Source organism: Cenococcum geophilum (genome assembly GCF_001692895.1).
Source record: "Cenococcum geophilum 1.58 unplaced genomic scaffold K441scaffold_59, whole genome shotgun sequence".
NCBI classification, from domain to species: domain Eukaryota; kingdom Fungi; phylum Ascomycota; class Dothideomycetes; order Gloniales; family Gloniaceae; genus Cenococcum; species Cenococcum geophilum.
This window is the reverse complement of record NW_027137617.1, coordinates 440,264-458,964: the sequence shown is the minus strand read 5'-3', so window position 1 is coordinate 458,964 and position 18,701 is coordinate 440,264. Positions and strand designations below refer to the sequence as shown.

General features: G+C 49.2%; 7 protein-coding genes across 7 annotated transcripts; 4 read left to right on the top strand and 3 right to left on the bottom strand.

The window, feature by feature from the left end:
• Positions 1-380: 380 nt before the first annotated feature.
• K441DRAFT_708438 (uncharacterized protein) lies at positions 381-2,806 on the top strand (the record flags this gene model as incomplete). Its single annotated transcript, XM_067653775.1, has 4 exons — positions 381-942; positions 1,007-1,205; positions 1,277-1,840; positions 1,893-2,806. Exons 1-4 carry the CDS (start codon positions 490-492, stop codon positions 2,804-2,806), a joined length of 2,130 nt encoding a protein of 709 aa, XP_067498700.1. The 5' UTR covers positions 381-489.
• A 251-nt stretch (positions 2,807-3,057) lies between these two features.
• K441DRAFT_735893 (uncharacterized protein) lies at positions 3,058-7,976 on the bottom strand (the record flags this gene model as incomplete). Its single annotated transcript, XM_067654302.1, has 2 exons — positions 3,986-7,976; positions 3,058-3,929 (listed from the first exon to the last, which is right to left on the bottom strand). Exons 1-2 carry the CDS (start codon positions 7,770-7,772, stop codon positions 3,058-3,060), a joined length of 4,659 nt encoding a protein of 1,552 aa, XP_067498699.1. The 5' UTR covers positions 7,773-7,976.
• A 2,510-nt stretch (positions 7,977-10,486) lies between these two features.
• K441DRAFT_735891 (uncharacterized protein) lies at positions 10,487-11,486 on the top strand. Its single transcript, XM_067654301.1, has 3 exons — positions 10,487-10,795; positions 10,854-11,006; positions 11,065-11,486. The coding sequence occupies exons 1-3, from the start codon at positions 10,700-10,702 to the stop codon at positions 11,341-11,343; spliced, it is 528 nt and encodes a 175-aa protein (XP_067498698.1). The 5' UTR covers positions 10,487-10,699; the 3' UTR covers positions 11,344-11,486.
• Positions 11,487-12,257: 771 nt separating this feature from the next.
• On the top strand, positions 12,258-13,040 carry K441DRAFT_690185 (multidrug resistance protein 4; the record flags this gene model as incomplete). Its single annotated transcript, XM_067652365.1, has 1 exon — positions 12,258-13,040. The coding sequence occupies one exon, from the start codon at positions 12,258-12,260 to the stop codon at positions 13,038-13,040; it is 783 nt and encodes a 260-aa protein (XP_067498697.1).
• A 606-nt stretch (positions 13,041-13,646) lies between these two features.
• K441DRAFT_620022 (uncharacterized protein) lies at positions 13,647-15,589 on the bottom strand. The gene is made up of 3 exons (XM_067645903.1): positions 15,265-15,589; positions 14,655-15,117; positions 13,647-14,557 (listed from the first exon to the last, which is right to left on the bottom strand). The coding sequence occupies exons 1-3, from the start codon at positions 15,563-15,565 to the stop codon at positions 13,876-13,878; spliced, it is 1,446 nt and encodes a 481-aa protein (XP_067498696.1). The 5' UTR covers positions 15,566-15,589; the 3' UTR covers positions 13,647-13,875.
• Positions 15,590-15,799: 210 nt separating this feature from the next.
• Positions 15,800-16,537, top strand: K441DRAFT_490673 (uncharacterized protein; the record flags this gene model as incomplete). The annotated part of the gene is made up of 1 exon (XM_067641979.1): positions 15,800-16,537. A coding segment is annotated over one exon (738 nt), but the record flags the coding sequence as incomplete, so codon positions are not given.
• A 742-nt stretch (positions 16,538-17,279) lies between these two features.
• Positions 17,280-18,318, bottom strand: K441DRAFT_285764 (uncharacterized protein). The gene is made up of 3 exons (XM_067640959.1): positions 18,099-18,318; positions 17,921-18,045; positions 17,280-17,852 (listed from the first exon to the last, which is right to left on the bottom strand). Exons 1-3 carry the CDS (start codon positions 18,110-18,112, stop codon positions 17,698-17,700), a joined length of 294 nt encoding a protein of 97 aa, XP_067498694.1. The 5' UTR covers positions 18,113-18,318; the 3' UTR covers positions 17,280-17,697.
• Positions 18,319-18,701: the final 383 nt, after the last annotated feature.

The window sequence follows — 18,701 nt, the reverse complement described above, 5'->3', positions numbered from 1 at the left end:
ACGCGTTTGGTACAACAGGTGCTGTAATTATATATATATAAAAGTATTTTATTTATAATGTTTTTTAAATATATATATTTAAGCTAATATAATATTTTATTAATAACTATTTAAAATTAAACTTTTTTCTAGGAATTATTATATTAGCTTAAATATATATAATTTTTTTAAAAAAAAAAGATAAATAAAACCCTTTNATATATAAGTAGCTATATTTAAATTTTTATTTAAAAATCTTTAATAGGGGTAGGGTTATAAAAGGCTAAAGTTGGTAGATTTTGGTGTGTTTTGGGGTGGCTCGACCGGGTGGCTGGCTCGACTGGGTGGCTAAGACGTTATCCGCAATCGATTTCTTGGTCTGAGCTTCTGAGGTAAGGCGGCCCGTGCGCTCAGCGGCATCCCATATCTACAGCAGGTCTTAACTTGGCAGCCAGCCTGGCACAGTCGGAAATATTGTCATAACAATCCACGAGTCCAAAACCAAAGCCGATGTCGTCCATTAAAGGAGAAGAAGAGGAAACGCGACAATTTGTTGTAAAATTCATCAAGCAAAAGGCTGCCAAGGGCGACATCCCAGCGGTCCCGGCCAACTATGATAACAAAACTGACGAGTTCGAGCCTAGTTCTCCCGAAGAATACCCCGACGAGGAACCTCTTCAGGGTGATGAAGACCTGAAGCAAGCCTTGCTGCAATACAAAGGTTTAGACCTCAGTCCGCGCCTCGACATCGATGTTAAAAACTGTTCTTGGAAGAAGTTATTTGATCAGATGAATGAGGCAAATGTCAAGCATAAAGAGCGAGCAGAGGGTCTGAAGGGTTATCTCATCAACTTTTGGAGAAAGATGGGGAAAACAGCTGACGATGCCATGNCATGGCTTGAATTGATTCCGAGCGATTCTTATCTGAGTACTCTTAAGGCCGGCTTAGCCGTCTGCCTTTTAGTAAGATACACTTGTTTTACATCTAGTGGGCTCTCAGTGATATGATCTGACAGTGGACGGCCAGCTTGCAAAGAAATCCGCCGAGAAGGAGGAGAAGATTTTCAGCGCGTTTGAAGAAATTCCGTTTATAATCATCAGAGCTCAGTTGATGAGGAAACGTTTTCCGGAAGAAGGCCATCTGAAAACTCGCTGCATTAAGTTATATGAAACTCTCTTGGGAGCAATTGCCGACCTGATAGGTTTCTTGCTTCCTGAGAAGGAGTGTGAGTTAGACGTACCCCCAACCCACCGATTAGGTGTAAGTCTTGAGGCAATTCAGTTAATACCTTCTCAGCGAGGAAAATACCGTTCTTCTCTAACAAAAGGGCCTCGACGGCACAAATTGATGAAACTTTAGCACAGGTGAAGGGAGAAGCCAACGAGCTCCGAAGACTCACTGAGACTATTTGGGAAGGATTGTTTCTAGGACTTAAAGAGAAGGCCGAGTACACCCAAAAAAGGGTAGACAAGATACAAGGCATTACAGATGCTACCCACAAGTTGGCACTGGTAAACCAAAGTCGGAGCGAAGAGATTAAGGATGAAGCAGCGGGGGGCCACAAGGCTGCATTGAAAACTAGTGTCCAAGTTGCAGGAGTGCAACAGACAATGAACAACATTGACCAGAGAACGGAGAAAACAGGCATTACGGTTGAGGAAACATACGGGGAAGTGAAAGGTTTGGAGAGCAAGCTGAAATCTTTCATTGAGAAACAGGCAGAAGATAATCGCGCAAGGCAAAATGCCGCAAGAGGGGCAGCCCATGCCGAGGGGCGAAGCGTTATGAATGCTTTCATCCCTTTCCTAGAAGATCGTTTCCGTCAAGCACAAGAAGAAGGTTTTCGACAAGGATTCGAAGGTTTTACGTTCCCGTTATTTAAATGTTTTATAAGTATGCTGATAAATTATAGTGGGTCGATCGCGGACACTGGAATCAAGGTCCCAAGCCATGATATCCAAGGATCTCTTCACTAAGTTTCTCGGAGTGCCTCCTCAGCAGCCAGCATTGGATTTCGAGTATGTCCTACGACAAGCCAAAGATTTCAGTGCTATGTCTATGGCCCAAGCGCACAGCCTTCTGCGTACAGACCAATTCCGGCATTGGTCTCAACCACAGCATCCAGGACTTCTAATTGTCAATGGCAACATAGAATCGTCTGGATCTGAGAGACTATCTGCCATGTCATTCTTGTGTGCATCACTTGTGGCCAGCCTTGGGCAAGTGCAGGAGGATGCAATAACCCTCTACTTCTTCTGCGGCCTGCATACTCAGATGGGCGACGAACTAAGAGGCCCCAATGGAGTGATTAGAAGTCTTGTATGGCAAATGCTCATGGAGCTAGCTACGCGGGGAATTCTCAGTCTCGAGTTTATCAATACACGCTCACTTCGAGACGCGATCCAACAGAGGAATCTGAGGGACCTATGCTATGTCTTTAGAATGCTGGTTGGCCAGCTCCGTCTAGACATTCCAGTATACTGTATCATTGATGGTATTGACTGGTATGAAGAATTTGAATGGAGGGCTGACCTTGAGTTTGTTGTCCACGAACTAGAAAAACTAGTAAAAGATCAAAAGCTCCAAGCCGTCTTTAAGCTCCTTATGGCAAGTTCATATCAAAACAGATACACTGGGCAGAGCTTGAGCATATCTAGCAAGCAATGTGTCTTCCTTCAACCAGAAGTCTTCGATGGTGGCAACATTTCTGAAAGAATGATGGCAGAAGCAACACGGCAATTTCGATTTGAGGAAGCCCTGTACTCAACAGCTCGAGATAGGTGGGATATGAGTGACGATGACGACTCGCCAGAGAATTATACGTAGACCATAAACCTAAACAAGTTAGAATTAAATAGTGTTTAGTAAATAGAAGTTAATAATAAGGAAATACCTTAAGGTCTATCCCACACTAGCGCGGCACTAGGTCAGTCGGCCACTACAACACCGGTAGATGTATAGAATATATTAAGTACCCGGTCCTCTAAAGGGAAATTGGGACTCTACAAAGAGGATTAACATATCTAAGCAAATGCAATAATATCATTACCGTCTTGAGGAACCCGAAAGTGTCTGGCTCACGGCAGGAACTTCTCTCCTTTCAGCCTAGGAATAAGAGCAAAGTCCCGAACATCATCGTGCTGCAGCAACCAGCACAGGTATCGTTCACTACCCATACCCCATCCACTTGTCTGCATGGTGTGCGCCTCTCTGATACCCAGGTACCAAGCGTATGATTCCAGAGGGATTTCGTGGTGATTGAGGGCGTCCGTGGCTTGCTTGGCAGTAAGGTGGCGCTCACCCATACCCAAGGTCTCCCCTAAGCCCATAAGCAGATCGCCGGCCTTAGCCTTGGTCATGTTGGAGCCCACGACGTACGCCTGATAGAAGGGCACCGACAGGTGGTCCATCTCGGTGAGCCAAACGAAGCCGCCGTACTTCTGGATAAGGAAGCGCTCGCCACGCCGAGTGAGCTTGCGGCCGTGGCGAGGCTCGCCCGCAACAGCGTACTCCCACCACTTGGCATCGGGCATCATGTCGATAGCGGCGTCGAGGGGAACCCTTGGAAAGCCCTTACTAGCATCATAGGTTGACAGGAGGGAAGTGACATGGTCGGTTGTTCCCGCAAATCGCTGAATGAGATCCTTGTGATGCTCGTACATGGTCTTCGTGAGGGAAACCACGTAGCCCTCTGCGGTGGCGATAGCATCATCTATGTTCCCTTGGAGTTCACATTCGACGTGGAAGAATTGGTTGAGATGGGTTGAATCGGGATCTTCGCCTCGGAAGGATGGCGAGATGTAGTACATACCTGAGGCTTTGCTGTCAAATCGTAGGAGATACTCAAGAGTGAATTGCATACTATCAGCAAGGTAGGTCTGTTGGCCAAAGAGATCAATGGGAACAGGCATGCTGTCTGAGCCAAGACCCATAGGTGAGGAGATACAGTCTATCGAGATGTAAGTACAACAAACCTAGCCTTTTCGCGTTCATGATTTCACTCACCAGTTGTTAGAGGTGTGATGGCGTATTTATAAGCCAGCTGCTTGTTGAAGTACTCAGCTGTTCCGTGGAAGAGACTGTCCAGGAGCTGGAAGATTCCCCGGTACCAGGGCGACTTCAGCGCTTGCAGGTAGTGGCTCGCCGACTCCTGCCAAGTCTTCGTTGGAACTATGGTCCTCATAGTGTTAGTAGTTGACATCAACTTTAGTTGTAACGGCTCCAAAAATTCATATGGCGCAATAGGACCAGGCTTGGAAGACAGGTAACCAGAGTAGACCTCCTTGAAGGCTTCTTCTACGTGTGCGCACGGCTCATCGCCGAGGATTGGGATTAGCTTAGCATGGGCATAATTGATCTCCATGCCCTCGAAGATCAGACCAACTCGCGTTACGCCCAAGGCCGATTGCTCGATCAGCTTGGATACATCGTATATTGCGCCAGCCAGATCATAGAGATCGGTGTCAGCAATGGACAGAATATCACTACTAAGATGCTTCCTAGGGACCAGTACAGTGAAGCCTGGAGTATTCCCAAAGGGAGTCAAAAAGGCGACATGGGTCTTAGATTCCCAGACTCTCCACTGCTCTAGTTTACCGCGGATGATCTTGGCAAAGAGATTATCTTTACCCTTTTCTCCAACGAAAGTGAGGTCCATTGCCGGAGCGCAGTCCCTAGTGATATCCTTCTGGACCTTGGTAAGGGTCTCACTTGACGATTCCGGGCCATTTTTGGAAGAGATGTAGCCGGGAAAAGAGGTGTGGTACTCCTCCTCTGGGTTGAAAGCTGGCTTCCACTCGGCTGAAAGACCATGGAGCGGGATAAGGCGGACTTCGTCGTTGGACGTGGTCACAAGGCCAATCCGCTGGACATCCGTGCTTGCCTTGAGGACGGTAGCAACCTGCTTAATGGAAATGAGGGTATCTGCGAAATACGTCCTGGATAAGGCCCTAAGCGGACCGGCTTTGATGCGTACAAGAGTGTCACCCGGCGTGGTTGGTCTGGGAGAGACGATTGCCTTGACATTGGAGTCCTCGAAGAAGGGAGGCAGCTCCCTAGGCGTGCGGTCCTTTACAACGACCTTGGACCAGATAGGCTGACCTTTCTCGCTGGATGCTACCAAAAAGGAGCCCGACGTCTGGGCGATGCGTACCCTGCCGGAGCTGTCCACGGTTAGAACAGCGCCGTTGACACTCGCCTTCTTGTGGAGCTCGTCCAAGACGGTCTGCATGGCTGAGGGGCCGTAGGCAATCTGGCTTGCAATGCTTTTGCGAAGGAAGGCATCACCCTGGCCGGAGCAGGCGACGGCGATGCGGTGGTCGGCGAAGACCCCAGCGCCAACGATGGCCGTGTCCCCGATGCGGCCAGGCTTCTTGTTCACGACACCACCAGTGGATGTTGCGACGGCGAGGCTGCCAAAGGTATCGAGAACGACAGCGCCCACAGTCTGCGGGTGGTTAGCGGTTGTTTTTGCCTCGTGCTGACGCTGGCGCTGCTGCTTGCGCGCGTGCGAGCTAAAGTGCACGTTGGGCACCAGCTGAAGGCCGTGCTCGGCGCCGAACTGGTCCGCGGCGTCTCCAGCCAGCAGCGAGTGCTCCGTTGTGTCCATCACTAGCCGCGCCGCCACGATTGGATTGCGCAGCGTCTTCGCNCATGCAACTGCGCCAGCCGCACCCGTAGCGCCGTCGACGATGCACGCCTCCAGCTCGTGCTCGCCAATTGCGTTGAGCACAGCGCCCTTGCCCGCGTTGAAGAAGATGCAGTTCTCCAGCGCCACTACCGCCTTCTGAGCAACCTCGACCGCCGAACGCTTCGCAGCAATGTCCTGCCGCGCAACAAATACGACAACCGCAAGCAAGAACTCCACGAGCTTTTTCTCGTGCGCTTGGAGCCCAAACTCCTCTCCCGCTCCAGCGTGAATTGCGACCGAGCCAACTTCCCCGACCATGCCCTTGTCCTTGGCGAACCCCGCAAGCACCGCCAAACCGTTACCCGGATACATCTGCTCTACGCTCGCAATGGCTGTGGCGACCACACCTAGCGACTGGAGATACTTCAGGAAGAGGTGGCGAATGGCGTCCAGTTGGCCAGCGAACTTGCCAGTACCAGCCAGACACGCCGTGATCCTGTCTGTTTTACCAATGTACGTTATGGCGAGCTGATCGGGAGCGAAAACGTTGGCTTCCACCGCCTCGACGAAGTCTGCGTATGGCACGCCGGTGAAGTAGGCTGATGGGCGCCGGAAGAGCTGGAGCACTTGCAGGACGATATTCCTGTCTTCCGACTCGGGTAAACTCTCGACGACCTTTCGCAGGATCATGATGCCTGGTCCGATCGCGGCACCATCTCTGGTCCGCCGGACCTGCTTTTTATAGGCGAGCATGCTGGCGGCAAATGCCTGAGCCAACGTCTCGTCCGGTTCACCAGCAGCCATCGCCCGGAAGAGGGTCACAGACTCGTCTGTAACGATGTAATTAGGGTCGCAACGGCCGTCCTTAAATACCCGGACTGACATCGGCTCGACCATAAGGCCTCCGGTACTGCCAGTCGCACCAAAGACAGCAGCCTGGAAAGCAAACTGGATTGTGACATTGAGGAGCGAGGCCGACTTAAGAAGGTCTAGAACATCCGGCGGCTGAGCGATATCGAAAGTCTTACGGTCCTTCTCTAGTTGGCTAGTGGGAGGCACAACGGCACTCGGGATGCTGTGAAGGGGAAGTTCTGGAGGCGGAAACCCTTCAGCTACTGTATCCACGTCTGCTGAGCATTTGCTCATGGCGGCATGGAGCACCCGGAGAAATCGAACGATCACCCCTCCATCAGCCACCGTATGGTCGATCCTTCCTCCAAGGGTGCCGTCCGGGAAGACGGAGAAGCCGAGCGTCTTGTCTGAATATACGTCTTGCGAGTCAGCTCGAGCCACTTCCAGTCGTCGTTGCTGACTGCGTGCGACTGATTCGTGGAGCGCCACAGTTGTAATGGCAGACTCTATCACCTCAATCGACTCCGGGTTCTTTGCCTTCATCTCGGCGTAAATCGCAGCCCATTGCGGCCTGTCAAGAAACGTAGACATGCCAGCGACGCTCTGGAACGAGTCCGACGCCTCGCTGTGGTTGACCAAGCGCTGAATCTGAGCGGACAGCTTCGCAACACTCATGGGCTGCATCTTCGCATCCAGGATGTCAATGGAGAAGGCACGACCATGTCTCCAGACAATGACATGCCGTGAGAGGGGGAATGATTTCATTTCGTCGCTCTCGATACCTGGCCTACGGGTTGTTGCAAACAATTCTGCTAGCTGCTTGGTTTCGAAGCGCTTACCCGCTCCATTTTTGCCGATGATGTCCAGTGTCGATTTGGAGATGTAAACTTCAGCAAGCCCGTGCAAAAGAGTAGCTGCTGATTTGGCTTGAGTCTCCGCCGGATTCTTGAGCGCAAAGGTCAGGCTGGTGTTGGAAAGGGGGCCACGCAGCGCCAACAAAAGCGCCTTGAATCGAGTCGTTGCCCAATTGCGTCCGGTCGCTATTGTTTCGGCTTCCAAGCCTTGGGTTACGGCGTGGAATGCTGGCATCAGGCAAAGGTCCAGAACGTTTAGTGATTTCTTGAATTTGTTGCGTGTCTTTTCATCCAGCATGGTAGTAATAATCCGGTCGATCTCTTCACGGATGGATGCCACAGATGGCAAGGGGTAACTTGGAAGCACCACATCATTCTGGGCAGAATAACTGTGCATGTTCACGGTTCCTGTCTCCATCGCCGAAGCCACAAAGTTTCCGTCCTCGATGAGCGGCATGATGTTGTTTGACTTGGGGTGTTAGGCAAATGAAAAGGATCGATTATCTCGTGCGGATACCACCAGACGTGTGAGAGATGGAGAAATATGGAAATCGTTGTTTTGGCGAGAAGATCAGGGCTGACGGGGATTGCTAAAATGATATGATGCGCTTCGGTGTTGATGTCTGATATCCTTCTGCAGCAGGTGGTTCTGGCTCTTATATACCTTCGAGGAGTACAGTCATTGGTCAAATATACTCTAAAGTTTATATTTAACATTTACCTAACTTTATAACTTTATAATAATTCTCTACGTTATTATTATAAAATACTACTAACGGAGAGTTTTAGTTAAAGTAAAAATCTACTAATAGCTTTAATTTCAGCTTAATAAAATATCGTGGTGGATATAAAATCTAGAAGTGTTTTAGGTGAGTTTTGGTGTAAAAAGGCTCCCGACCAGTACTGTACTTGTGATCTCGTGGCTTTTCATTTCCACATCTATCCCATGGTTAACGTATGCACCGCCGGTGGCACGAATACTCCACCTTAGTGCACTCGGAATATCCAGGGTCAATCATAAATTTCATGGACCATTGCCATTCCCATTTTTATTTAGTACCATGTCCGGAACAGACATTAATACAAAATATCTCCCAAGGTCACGCAAGAGCTCATCATCCGCTGGGAGTTGTGGCTGTTTATCTCCATTCGAGTGTGAGTTTTAACAAAGCCAGTTAGACTTTATCTCAGTTGACTCAGACCCTCGGAGAAGAAAATCCACCTCCTGCAAACTCCTGAGCCAATCAGCGGCTGGCACCGCCACACCTCTATAACCCCTGTGACTCCTGTAAACTCCTAAGCCAATTAGCGACTGGCGCCGCAGCCTAACGTACGCCGCAGGCGTTAGTGCTTGCGCTAGCTTTAGCAGCCAATTACAGAGCGCCGAGGTGGATTCCTCTCCGAGGGTGAGAGATTATGGGCGCGATTTGTAAAGGTAGGCCAGCCTGCCTCATAGACAACGGTTGCATCGCCTTTAACGCGGTATATCGCCCCCTAATATACCACCGCTTAACTCGCCGATACCTCCATTCAAAAGCCCTCCTCTCGCTCTATAGAATCCATCCGCAATGGAGCCTGATTGTGCCCCTAATATCTCTACAAACGTCTATACGAACGCCTGCACGAACGCCTGCACGAACGCCTATACAAAGCTCTGCTCAAAGCTCTATACAAAGCCGTTTACAAGGCCTTCAAAAACAAGCCTAAATACAAGGCCTATATAGAGAAGCTCTCTGCTCAAAGCTCTGCTCTGCTCGAAGCTCTGCTTGAAGCTCTGCTTGAAGCTCTGCTTGAAGCTCTGCACGACGCTCTACTTAAAGCTCTATCAAAGCTCCACTTGAAGCTCTATTAAAGCTCTGCTCGAAGCTCTGCACGACGCTCTGCTCGAAGCTCTACTCAAGGCTCTACACAAGGCTCTGCTCGAAGCTCTATCGAAGCTCTGCTCAAAGCTCCGCACGAGGCTCTACTTAAAGCTCTATCAAAGCTCTGCTCGAAGCTCTGCACGACGCTCTGCTCGAAGCTCTACTCAAGGCTCTGCACGGAGCTCTGCTCAAAAGCTCTGCTTAAAAGCTCTATGCGAGGCTCTGCTTGAAGCTCTACTCGAAGCTTAATACGGAGCTCCAAATCTCTCCTAATACGCAGTACTGATATACTTGGAAGACTCTATAATCGTCTACATGAACGGCTCTATAAACGTCTATATACAACTAATTAATCAATTAGTCACCCACACGAACGCCCGTACGAATGTCTGCACGTCTGCACGTCTGCAATTTACACGTCTGCACGCCTGCACATGGCTCTGCACAAGGCTCTGCACGAAGCTCTGCACGAAGCTCTGCACGAAGCTCTGCACGAAGCTCTGCACGAAGCTCTGCACGAAGCTCTGCACGAAGCTCTGCACGAAGCTCTGCACGAAGCTCTACTAAAGCTCTGCACAAGCCTCTGCCTAAAGCTTCCCCCCTACTGCAAAGCAAATCCATACCTACTAGTATAGGTATAGTATAATTAGGTGAGCTGTTTGTAATAAGGTATAAGAGGCACCTTTGTAAATTTGGAAGGAAATAGAGTAGTGGTGGTAGAGTACGGCTATTGTGTCGATGCGGCTAGCGGAAAGGGACTAGTTTTAAAAATATATCTTTAAACTTTAAGGATATATCTCGCCCCCTAATACAGTAGTTAGCTAGTTATAATTATTATAATTAAATAAAAGAAGAGATTATAATTTAAATGCATCGCGAACTAAGACTATAGCTAGTATATTCACGCTGCTAGAGTTATTGTCGGAATGTTAGTCATGTGACGTGGTCACAAGACCATGAAGTGAGACTAGCTAATCTGACCTTGGAGCAAACCCCTATTTCTAGACATTTTAACAACTACCAACTTCAACACCGCATACGTACCACTACGAGTGATATTCGTGCACGTTGATAAAGCGAGTATACCGACAGTTATTTAAAATTAACATATGTTGGAAAAAGGACCCAGTTTATACTAAACGCGCGCCTATAATCTCTCAGACGCTTCGCAGAGGAATTTTAGGGGTAGCAGGGGTGGTAGGGAGTAGCGCGGCGTTCTATTGGCTCAGGAGTTAGTGCGCGCCATGCAACGCCACAAATTCCTCAAAGAAGCGGCTGAGGCACCTGAGATAAGTTAGACTACCAACCCTTCGATGCGGGCCTCTTGAGACATTCAGAGCCACCCTACCACCCCCCCTACAGCGGCAAGCTCCAGCCCGAAGAGCGGGTATGGCATGGCGTTAGACGTCGCACGAGGCTAGGGCGGCTCGGTGGAGCGCCTCTCCAGCCCAGACACGAGGCGTAGACGCCACGAACTTAGATCTTGAAACACTTGCCGCCGGTTGTGAAGGCACGGTATTCTATGGTAGAAGCTCGTTTCAAGATGCGGAGCATTGTCAAAGTCGCTGGACGCGCTTTCCATAGATCTCAGAGGTCATCGGTGTCTAGGAAATCCGTCGTCAGTGCCGCCCAGTCCGAAGAGTCGCTCAAGCTATATAGACTTGCTCAAAGTCCAGACAAACATGTACACGAGAACCTCTTTCCCACCGGCGCTACTCCGCAAGCGAGGCAGAAAGTGGAGGGAAGCAAACACTCGATGTCGTACATTGGCATTCTATGATACTGCAAGGTTGCGGCGTGTTCGTGTTATAGCTTCCGGAATCGCGCTGGTAAGAAGCATTTATCCTCCACGCATAGCTCACCATAACCCTTGCTAATTCGATGCAGCCGCTCATGGCAGTTGTGCTCGGATCATTGACCACGACCTTCACCAATTTGGCCAGCGGACAGGTTGATTCCCTGTTCCAGCGCCGTGTCAATCTGATCTACCTAGGTATCGGATTTACCGTGTCCTCATACGTCTCTACCTTTTGTTGGATTGTATCTAGAGAGAACACTACATGCAGGGTACGAGAAACCTACATGCGAGCCATACTGTCCCAAAACATGGGCTTTTTGATACAACAGCACCAGGAACAATCGAAGCGCGCCTCTCATTCGATATGAAAGTCATCCAAGAGGGCATTTCCAAGCAGGTCGGCGTTGTCTTGTCTTCGCTATCCACACTCATTACCGCCATTATCATCGCTTTTGTCAAGGACTGGAGGCTTGCACTGGTCGTCTATACCATTCTGCCCGCCATCGTCATCTTCACCAGCCTGACCTCTTGAATTATCGACTGTCACATGAAGGAGCTTTTAGACAACGGTTCTACAGCCAAGGGCCTTACCACAGGCATTCTGTCTTTCCCAAGGATCGCGCAAAGCTTCGGTCCAGTTGATAGCCTCGTCGAAATGTATGAGAAAAAGTTGACGGCACGCGCAGTCCTGGGTATTATTCTACCTTCTGGACAGCAATCGTGTTGGCTCTCATACCCATCATTCTTTTCTCCGCATATGCACTAGCTTTCTGGCAAGGACATAAGGAACTTCTATTCGGTAAAGTTGGGACGGGCGCAGTGGTCAACATTCTATTTGCTGTAATCCTGGCAATTTGTCTGTGCAATCCCCGCTCTCCTTGGATCAGGTTATCTGCGGTCGGAGGTGCTTGGAGACTTTCAAGCCAAGATGCAGCACGAATACCTGCATTCTACTCGACTTACTAACGAGGCCTTCTCTTCGATCCGGGCGGCATGCTCTCTTAACATGGAAAGTTATATTCTGCAAAATTACCACGAAATACTCTCCACAATTTCGCGCAAAGTCTCAGCCTCAGTCTTGAGTACAGCGGGGCTCTATACTTTCTCTCGGTCTCTCACTTACTTCGTCAACATGGTATGGCGCCACTCTTATCCGCAAAGGCCACATCGATGCGTATGACCTCTTAGCCTGCTTCATCGCCATCACCTTCGGCGCCCAAGAAGCCGGGGAATCCCTCCTTTATGCGACTTTGCCACCGTCAAAGAAGCTGCAACAGCGATCATGACTTTGCACCACCGTAAACCGCACCCGGATCCATGGTCAAATATCGGAAAGGCGGGCGGTATAGAATCTAGCCTCATCGAGTTCCATCATGTCTCTTTCAGCTACCCTTCCGCACCGCTAATCTCTATCGTGCAATACCTCAATTTGACCATCCAGCCTAGCCAACACGTTGCCTTAGTCGGCCCGTCCGGCAGTGGAAAGAGCTCCGTACTCACCCTTCTCGAGCAGTTCTTCCACCCAAACAGCGGTCAAATCCTCATTGACGGGATAGACCAGAAAGGCTTCCGCTTGGCAGATTACCGCCAGTCCGTTGGCTATGTTTTCCCAAAAGCCCGTCCTCTACCCCGGCACGATCGCTTCGAACATTCTGCTTGGACTAGGGGGGCGCGCAACAGCAAGGAACGCATTGATCGAAGAAACCGCTCGCTGCTGGAAGCTATCAACACGCCAATCGGCAGCCGTGGTTGCTCGCTATCAGGAGGACAAAGGCAGCGCACCACCATTGCGCGCGCTCTTGCGAGGAAGCCGAGACTGCTGCTGCTAGATGAGGCTACGAGCGCATTAGATGCAAAGACCGAGGCTCAAGCTCTTGCGGGTATTAAGGGGCTTATGCGCGGGAAGATTATGGTGAGTGTCGCGCACCGGTTGGGTGCGGTAAGGGCCGCTGATGCCATTTTCGTGCTTGATAAGGGAATGGTAATGGCGAGTGGGACGCACGATGTACTGCTGAGGGAAGGGGGGCTTTATGCGAGGCTGTTTGGTCAAGAAACGGTGGAGTGACTTGTTAGGCTTCACCACCCAGGAGACTACCAAATAAATTTATCTGTGGCGACACGGACGAAGGAAATGCCACCAAAGGCTGCGCCCCCACATATGTATAGCTACAACGCACCAGCGCAAGGAGATCGTCGGCGGGTGGGAAACGCCAACGCAAGGTCTAACTTCTGTAGGATATACTAGGGGAAGGGATAATACTTACAGCTAGATCAAGTATAGAAAGTCAATCTCGCTCTTGTAAAAACAGCTATAATAATAGTACTTTCTGCTTAAAAAGTGCTATAAGAGCACTAATTTTAAACTAATATAGTCGGTTCTATGCCCGAGGGTGAGGAGAAGGCAATACCAGGTACCTGTGCCGCGGTGCCTAAAGGAAAGATTTAAGCAATCGAGTGGTAGTGCCTTGGCTGTTATGACCCCGCATCAAGTATGGTTATCCCTTGATTTTCGGGCTTAGTGTGTTGGTCTTTATAGAAATATCCGAGTCGACAAGCAGACACGGCCAGTGATTTGGGCAGCTCAAAGCTTGGAGATGGAAATCCTTTATTAGCAAGGGTAGTGCCACTGCATTTACCAAAGGGCATATATCTTTGAGAACCAATTCGAAGCATTCTCAGTAATTTTTTGGATTAATTATGCCTACATCAAGCTAAGTCTTCCTCGGGGTATCAGCTACTTACCGACTCCCCGCCGAACACCATTGCACTTCCAGTCAACCTTTCATCATACAATGGCCTTCCAAATTGATTAGAAGACGTGGCTAAGCTCATTCCCGAAACAGCCAGAACTAAATTAACTTTTTTTAATAAGATGGCGCTCACCGAGCCAGAAATCGCGTTTAGGTGTCTATTGCGCACCCTTTTGGCCTCTTGCGCTTACGCCTACGTTTCTTGGTAGTGCCACCGCGAGCGTTGGAGATAGCCATTACGGCTTCTAAAGGACCTTTATCACCGTCTTTACTCTGGTCAACCAAGCCTGCATGATCTACATGACTAAATGAGGTCATCAACCTAGCTTCCACTTTAGAGTTTACTGAGGCATTCTTGAAGCCCCTTCCACTGAGAGCCTGTGCTGCAAGCTCTGCATCTTCGACATCTGTAAAGTGAATAATAGCCGTCGTATCGCCAGGCTTGTAGTATATGCTTTGAACGGTTGAGGGTCGCCGCGAGATACCTATGACGAAGGCCTTAATTGCAGTCTCGGAACTGTCCGACGGTAGGTTGGCCAGCTGAACCAGAGACTTATGCCGGTCCTGAGGGCTTATAGGACCATCAGATGACGAGGAGCTTGAAAAACCCGACGCCCAAGAAGATTTGTTAGTAGTTTGCTTGGCTGTGTTTGGTGGGTGCTCGTGCGCCGGAAAAGCATTTGTAGAAATGTCTTCGACAAGGGAAGGAAAGAGGCCGATGTCCTTCCTAGCCGTATTGCGTGGCCTCCGAACCACGCTCTGTGCTAGTGATCCGGATTCCTTGTTATCCAGAACTAATAAATACTCCTTTGTACGACGGTTGTGTTCCGCCCTACGGCACGAAAGAAGATATTAGCTAAGCCTTCCAAGCCACTCACTATAGCCCCGCCTACGTCTCTAAACAATTTGAGAAGAAAAGATCAGCTTACTTCGTCATGGTAATCCAGTTTTGGGGCAATCTCTTGCCAGCCCACCTTTCCCAGCTAGAACCTAATTTGGCATTGGCCCCGCTAAGCACCACAAACGCGCAGCTAGGCGCTATTGTTTTAATAGCCTGTATTGGAAGCCATTTTCTTCTCAACTCTCCATGCTTCTTCAACCACCATGCCACAGTTGCTGGCCTATTGCACATCGTTGATAGATGCGGTTCTACATATAGTGTTCGTTCGTCCCAGAAGCTCAAGCCATCATCATTGACTTTGCTACTTGCATCTTTTGGAATAAATGGCAAAGGGTATGTTGAAGCTCGACGACGGACAAAATAACCCTCTCCTGCTATTTCAAGGTCGGGAGATGAGAATGATTGCAGAGCTCGACGGATAAGATGCTGTGTCGGAATGGGCTTGAGGCCAGCGAGGCTAGAGTGGCCGAGGAGTACAGAAAGGTGGATGTCTATGTTTCAAAAGCAAAGTCAGTACTTTGCTCTGGGATGTCAGTTAGACCAATTGGACATGTTGTGCACATAGATATAACGAACTCGAGACACAAAAATTCACATCAAGAGATTCATTTGTGACCAATAAGGCAGAGAATACTCACATCCACTGTCTCCATGTAGTATCCTTCCATATTTCTTCAACCAGGCTCTACCCTCATCGTCCTGATGTGCATAGTCCGTGAAAACAAGTTCAATCCCACAGACCAACTGTTCAAGATACTCATCATCGATATCCAGCGATTGGATCCGGGGTCTCTTCGTAGGTGGTTCACTCTCACGCGTTATTGATGCAGGATTAGCTAGAGGATATTGATCTGTAGCGACTTCAGGACGTTTTGAAAGTTTGAGACTTGTCTTTGAAGGCAGGTTCCGCTTTTTCTGAAGCACACGGGGAAGAAACATTGCCTATGCTGGTCATATCGGGTGCTAGGCTCAAACTGTGTGCGACTTGGAGAGCATGAGCACAGACCACATTGTTGCATGCAGGAATTCCTGGCCGCATCATATTTTCTACGAGTTCCTGGAGACATTCACTGCTGCAGCACCCCCTCCTGAATCAAATCCATCTACCTCGCGCCACCTCGCCAGCATCCCTTCGATCCTCATATCCTATCATTTCAGCCCCCTGGTATGGGGAAAGAAAAATCAATCAACCCGGCCCAAGCGGCCCGGAAAGCCGAAAAGGCGCGGGCCGTTAAGAAATCCAAAGCTCAGCTCCAAACTCAACGCATCGAGAAACTCGCCCGACGTAACCCTGATCGCTTGCAACGCCAGATTGATGACTTGAAAACGCTTGAACAGGCCGAGGGCTTGAAAACACGAGATCAACAACAGCTCGCTCAACTTGAGAAAGACATCACTGCAATCAGAAAGGCTAGGGATGCGTTGGGGGATAGGGCCCCAAAATTTGGAGGTGGAGAGCGAGAACAGAGAAACAGTAACGAGAGAAGGAATAGAGATCAGAAGAGTGACGTCAGGAGCGGTGGCATCTTAGGCAAACGGCGGAGAGATAATGGGGCCGGTCAACAAAGTGACGCGGAGTCCAGTAGTGAAACAGATGAAGACGCTCGCAATATTCCTATGCCTAAAGATACACCTCCGCCACTCCCCCGCCAGGACCGCCGGCGCCAATCTCGCCCCAAAAATCCCAACGAAACCCCACTGGGGGAACCCCGCGTACCGCACGCATTACCCCCCAAACCAATCGCTCAGACCGTGTATGAGGCTGCCCCAATAGTGCGGGATCTTCGGAAGGAGGCAACGAGTCGCTTCGTACCTACAGCTGTTCAGAGTAAGCTCAGGTTAGTTAAAGGGCAGACTCAGGGCAGGTTGTTAGAGCCCGAGGAACTAGAGCGGCTGGAGAAGGAAGGATATAAAGATGCCAAGGAGGCGGCTGAGGCAGCGGCACAGGAGGCTGAGTACGGCATGATGACTGGGCAGGCCGACGGTGCGGAAGTGGATCTAGATGCTGAGGAGGAGAGGTTCGAGGAAGAATTAAGGAAGATGGAGATGGAAGAGATACAGGAAGAGAACACGGATGCTGAGGAATCGGCTGAAGCGGCCGCGCAGGAAGCCGAATTTAATATGATGGCTGCGGAGGTGAAGGGGCAGATTACAGACCCGAAGAGTCAGGAGGATAGAGCTGAAACGGAGCTGAGAAGGGTAGAAATTGAGGAGGTTGAGGATGAAGACTTGTAGACTGTAAGCATTCACTAAAGTGCTCTACATTCTAACCCTCCTAGACATTATAGGATACTTAATAATTTTCGAGCTTTTGGAAGGCTTTCTCGCCTTCTGGTACAAGTTCGTACTGATATCTGTAGTAGAATTCATGTAATATGACTGCGACTATCTCTTACGTGGCCTAGGCGTCGACACAATTTTTGGTACCCTACCTATACCTCGTTCGTCGCTTTAGATACCATACAAATTTATCCGTGGTTCTAAAGTATTTCAGGGGCTCATTAAATTCCATATAGAATAGCGAATGCCAAACCAATAGCCCCTTGTGTGGACGCCTTTATCAACAGCGCATGAAATATATCATATAGAGTCTTGAGCTAATGAAAACGTTCGTCTAGGGACACAGGCAACGAAGCTACTGTTTCGCGAAAGCTGATAGACACCGAATGCGTCAGGCCTCACATGATTATTTGTATACTCTCCTGCCAGCATAGGCAAGCATCTTGGACATATCAACGCCTTCGAGTGAAAGTTTAAGTGAAGTCACTCCAAATTCAGACATAGAAAATTTTTCATAGGCTATTTTTGCATAGCATGCCATATTCATGTCTCGAACGTCCCGAGGCAATCGCAACAAACCACAAATTTCATGAGCAGTCACAACAATGAGCCGTACCTTTCCAGACTTTCATGATGATATTCATGAAGTATGTAGGATATAATACAAAGCTAAGTCACCGCCCGTGTGTTTTCCCTAGGAGCAATCAATGAAGAGTCACTTTTGCCAAAACAAGTTTCCATCAATCCATGGCAATCGAGAAATATCGTTTGTAGGCATTTCGAAGAAAAGTCTACTTCTTGCCCTGGAAGGTGTCGGTGATGGACTGAGCGGCATTGCCGACGGTCTCTTGTGAGGACGCAAGAATGCCCTGGCCTTGGTTCGATGCATCATCGCCGCCAAAGCGAGTTGCATCACCGAGCTTCTGTGTGGTAGACTTGTTACCCTCTGAGAATGAAGTTAGTGGGGAGAGGCTTCAAAAAGAGAAGTAAAAGCTGGAGACTGTGGAGACAAACCTGGTTGAATAGCACCGGCAGCACGATCACCGAGACTAGTCACACCCTCCTTGGCTTGTTCAAGAGTAGACTTCTGGGAGTCAGGAGTAATTTTCTCTTGGGCCTGCTCACCGAGTCCTTTGCGTCTGAGGTGACATTAGTGTTGGGTTCTATCAGCAAAGACTAAAGAACTACTTACCCGAGGTCAGACATAATAAATTGGGTGATTGTAGGTTGTTTAACTGATGTTGGAAAATTGCTTGAGTTTGAAGTTGAGCTGGGCTGAATTCGGTTGGGGATTGTGTTGGTATGTAGTGGTTGAAATATGTGCAGAGGTAGGCAACCCGGAGCTCTTTTGTAGGCACGTACAAACGAAAGGGACGCTAGCGAACGTCATTCTTGGATTGCATCGTGAATCGTGGCTGCTGTTTACGAACCCCACTGCTAGCGCCTTGGGGCACCATTGCCTTTTGCCTCCTTGCTTGCTGATTCGCTCACAATAGTGGGCTTTACCTTGATGCAGATGATGATTGGGAGGAGGATGCGGGAACACAAATGCCATGCACTTGATCAGTTTCCCACCATCATCATTGCAAAAGTAAGAAGTACGTCATTGTTATCTAGCCCTTATACCCACATGACTATTTCAGGCTCATTTCACATGTGCCAGATGAGAGCAGAGTTTGCATCGACGTCACTCACAGAACTGTTGAACTACGTCAGAAGCAGAAGGTCCAATGGGATGAACAGCGACCAAGGAAACTCGAAGCAACCAAGACAACCGTTTTACACAGGGAAGCTC

What these genes read in the sequence shown, in the direction of transcription:
- K441DRAFT_735891 (XM_067654301.1), top strand. Translation starts at nt 10,700, where the DNA reads ATGGTAGAAGCTCGTTTCAAGATGCGGAGCATTGTCAAAGTCGCTGGA. An exon ending in CGGTGTCTAGGAAATCCGTC is followed by an intron (nt 10,796 to 10,853) that starts GTCAGTGCCGCC and finishes CTCAAAGTCCAG; the next exon opens with ACAAACATGTACACGAGAAC. An exon ending in TAGCTTCCGGAATCGCGCTG is followed by an intron (nt 11,007 to 11,064) that starts GTAAGAAGCATT and finishes AATTCGATGCAG; the next exon opens with CCGCTCATGGCAGTTGTGCT.
- K441DRAFT_620022 (XM_067645903.1), bottom strand. Translation starts at nt 15,565, where the DNA reads ATGTTTCTTCCCCGTGTGCTTCAGAAAAAGCGGAACCTGCCTTCAAAG. An exon ending in ACTACATGGAGACAGTGGAT is followed by an intron (nt 15,118 to 15,264) that starts GTGAGTATTCTC and finishes TTTGAAACATAG; the next exon opens with ACATCCACCTTTCTGTACTC. An exon ending in AACTGGATTACCATGACGAA is followed by an intron (nt 14,558 to 14,654) that starts GTAAGCTGATCT and finishes TTCGTGCCGTAG; the next exon opens with GGCGGAACACAACCGTCGTA.
- K441DRAFT_285764 (XM_067640959.1), bottom strand. An exon ending in TGCCGGTGCTATTCAACCAG is followed by an intron (nt 17,853 to 17,920) that starts GTTTGTCTCCAC and finishes CTTCATTCTCAG; the next exon opens with AGGGTAACAAGTCTACCACA.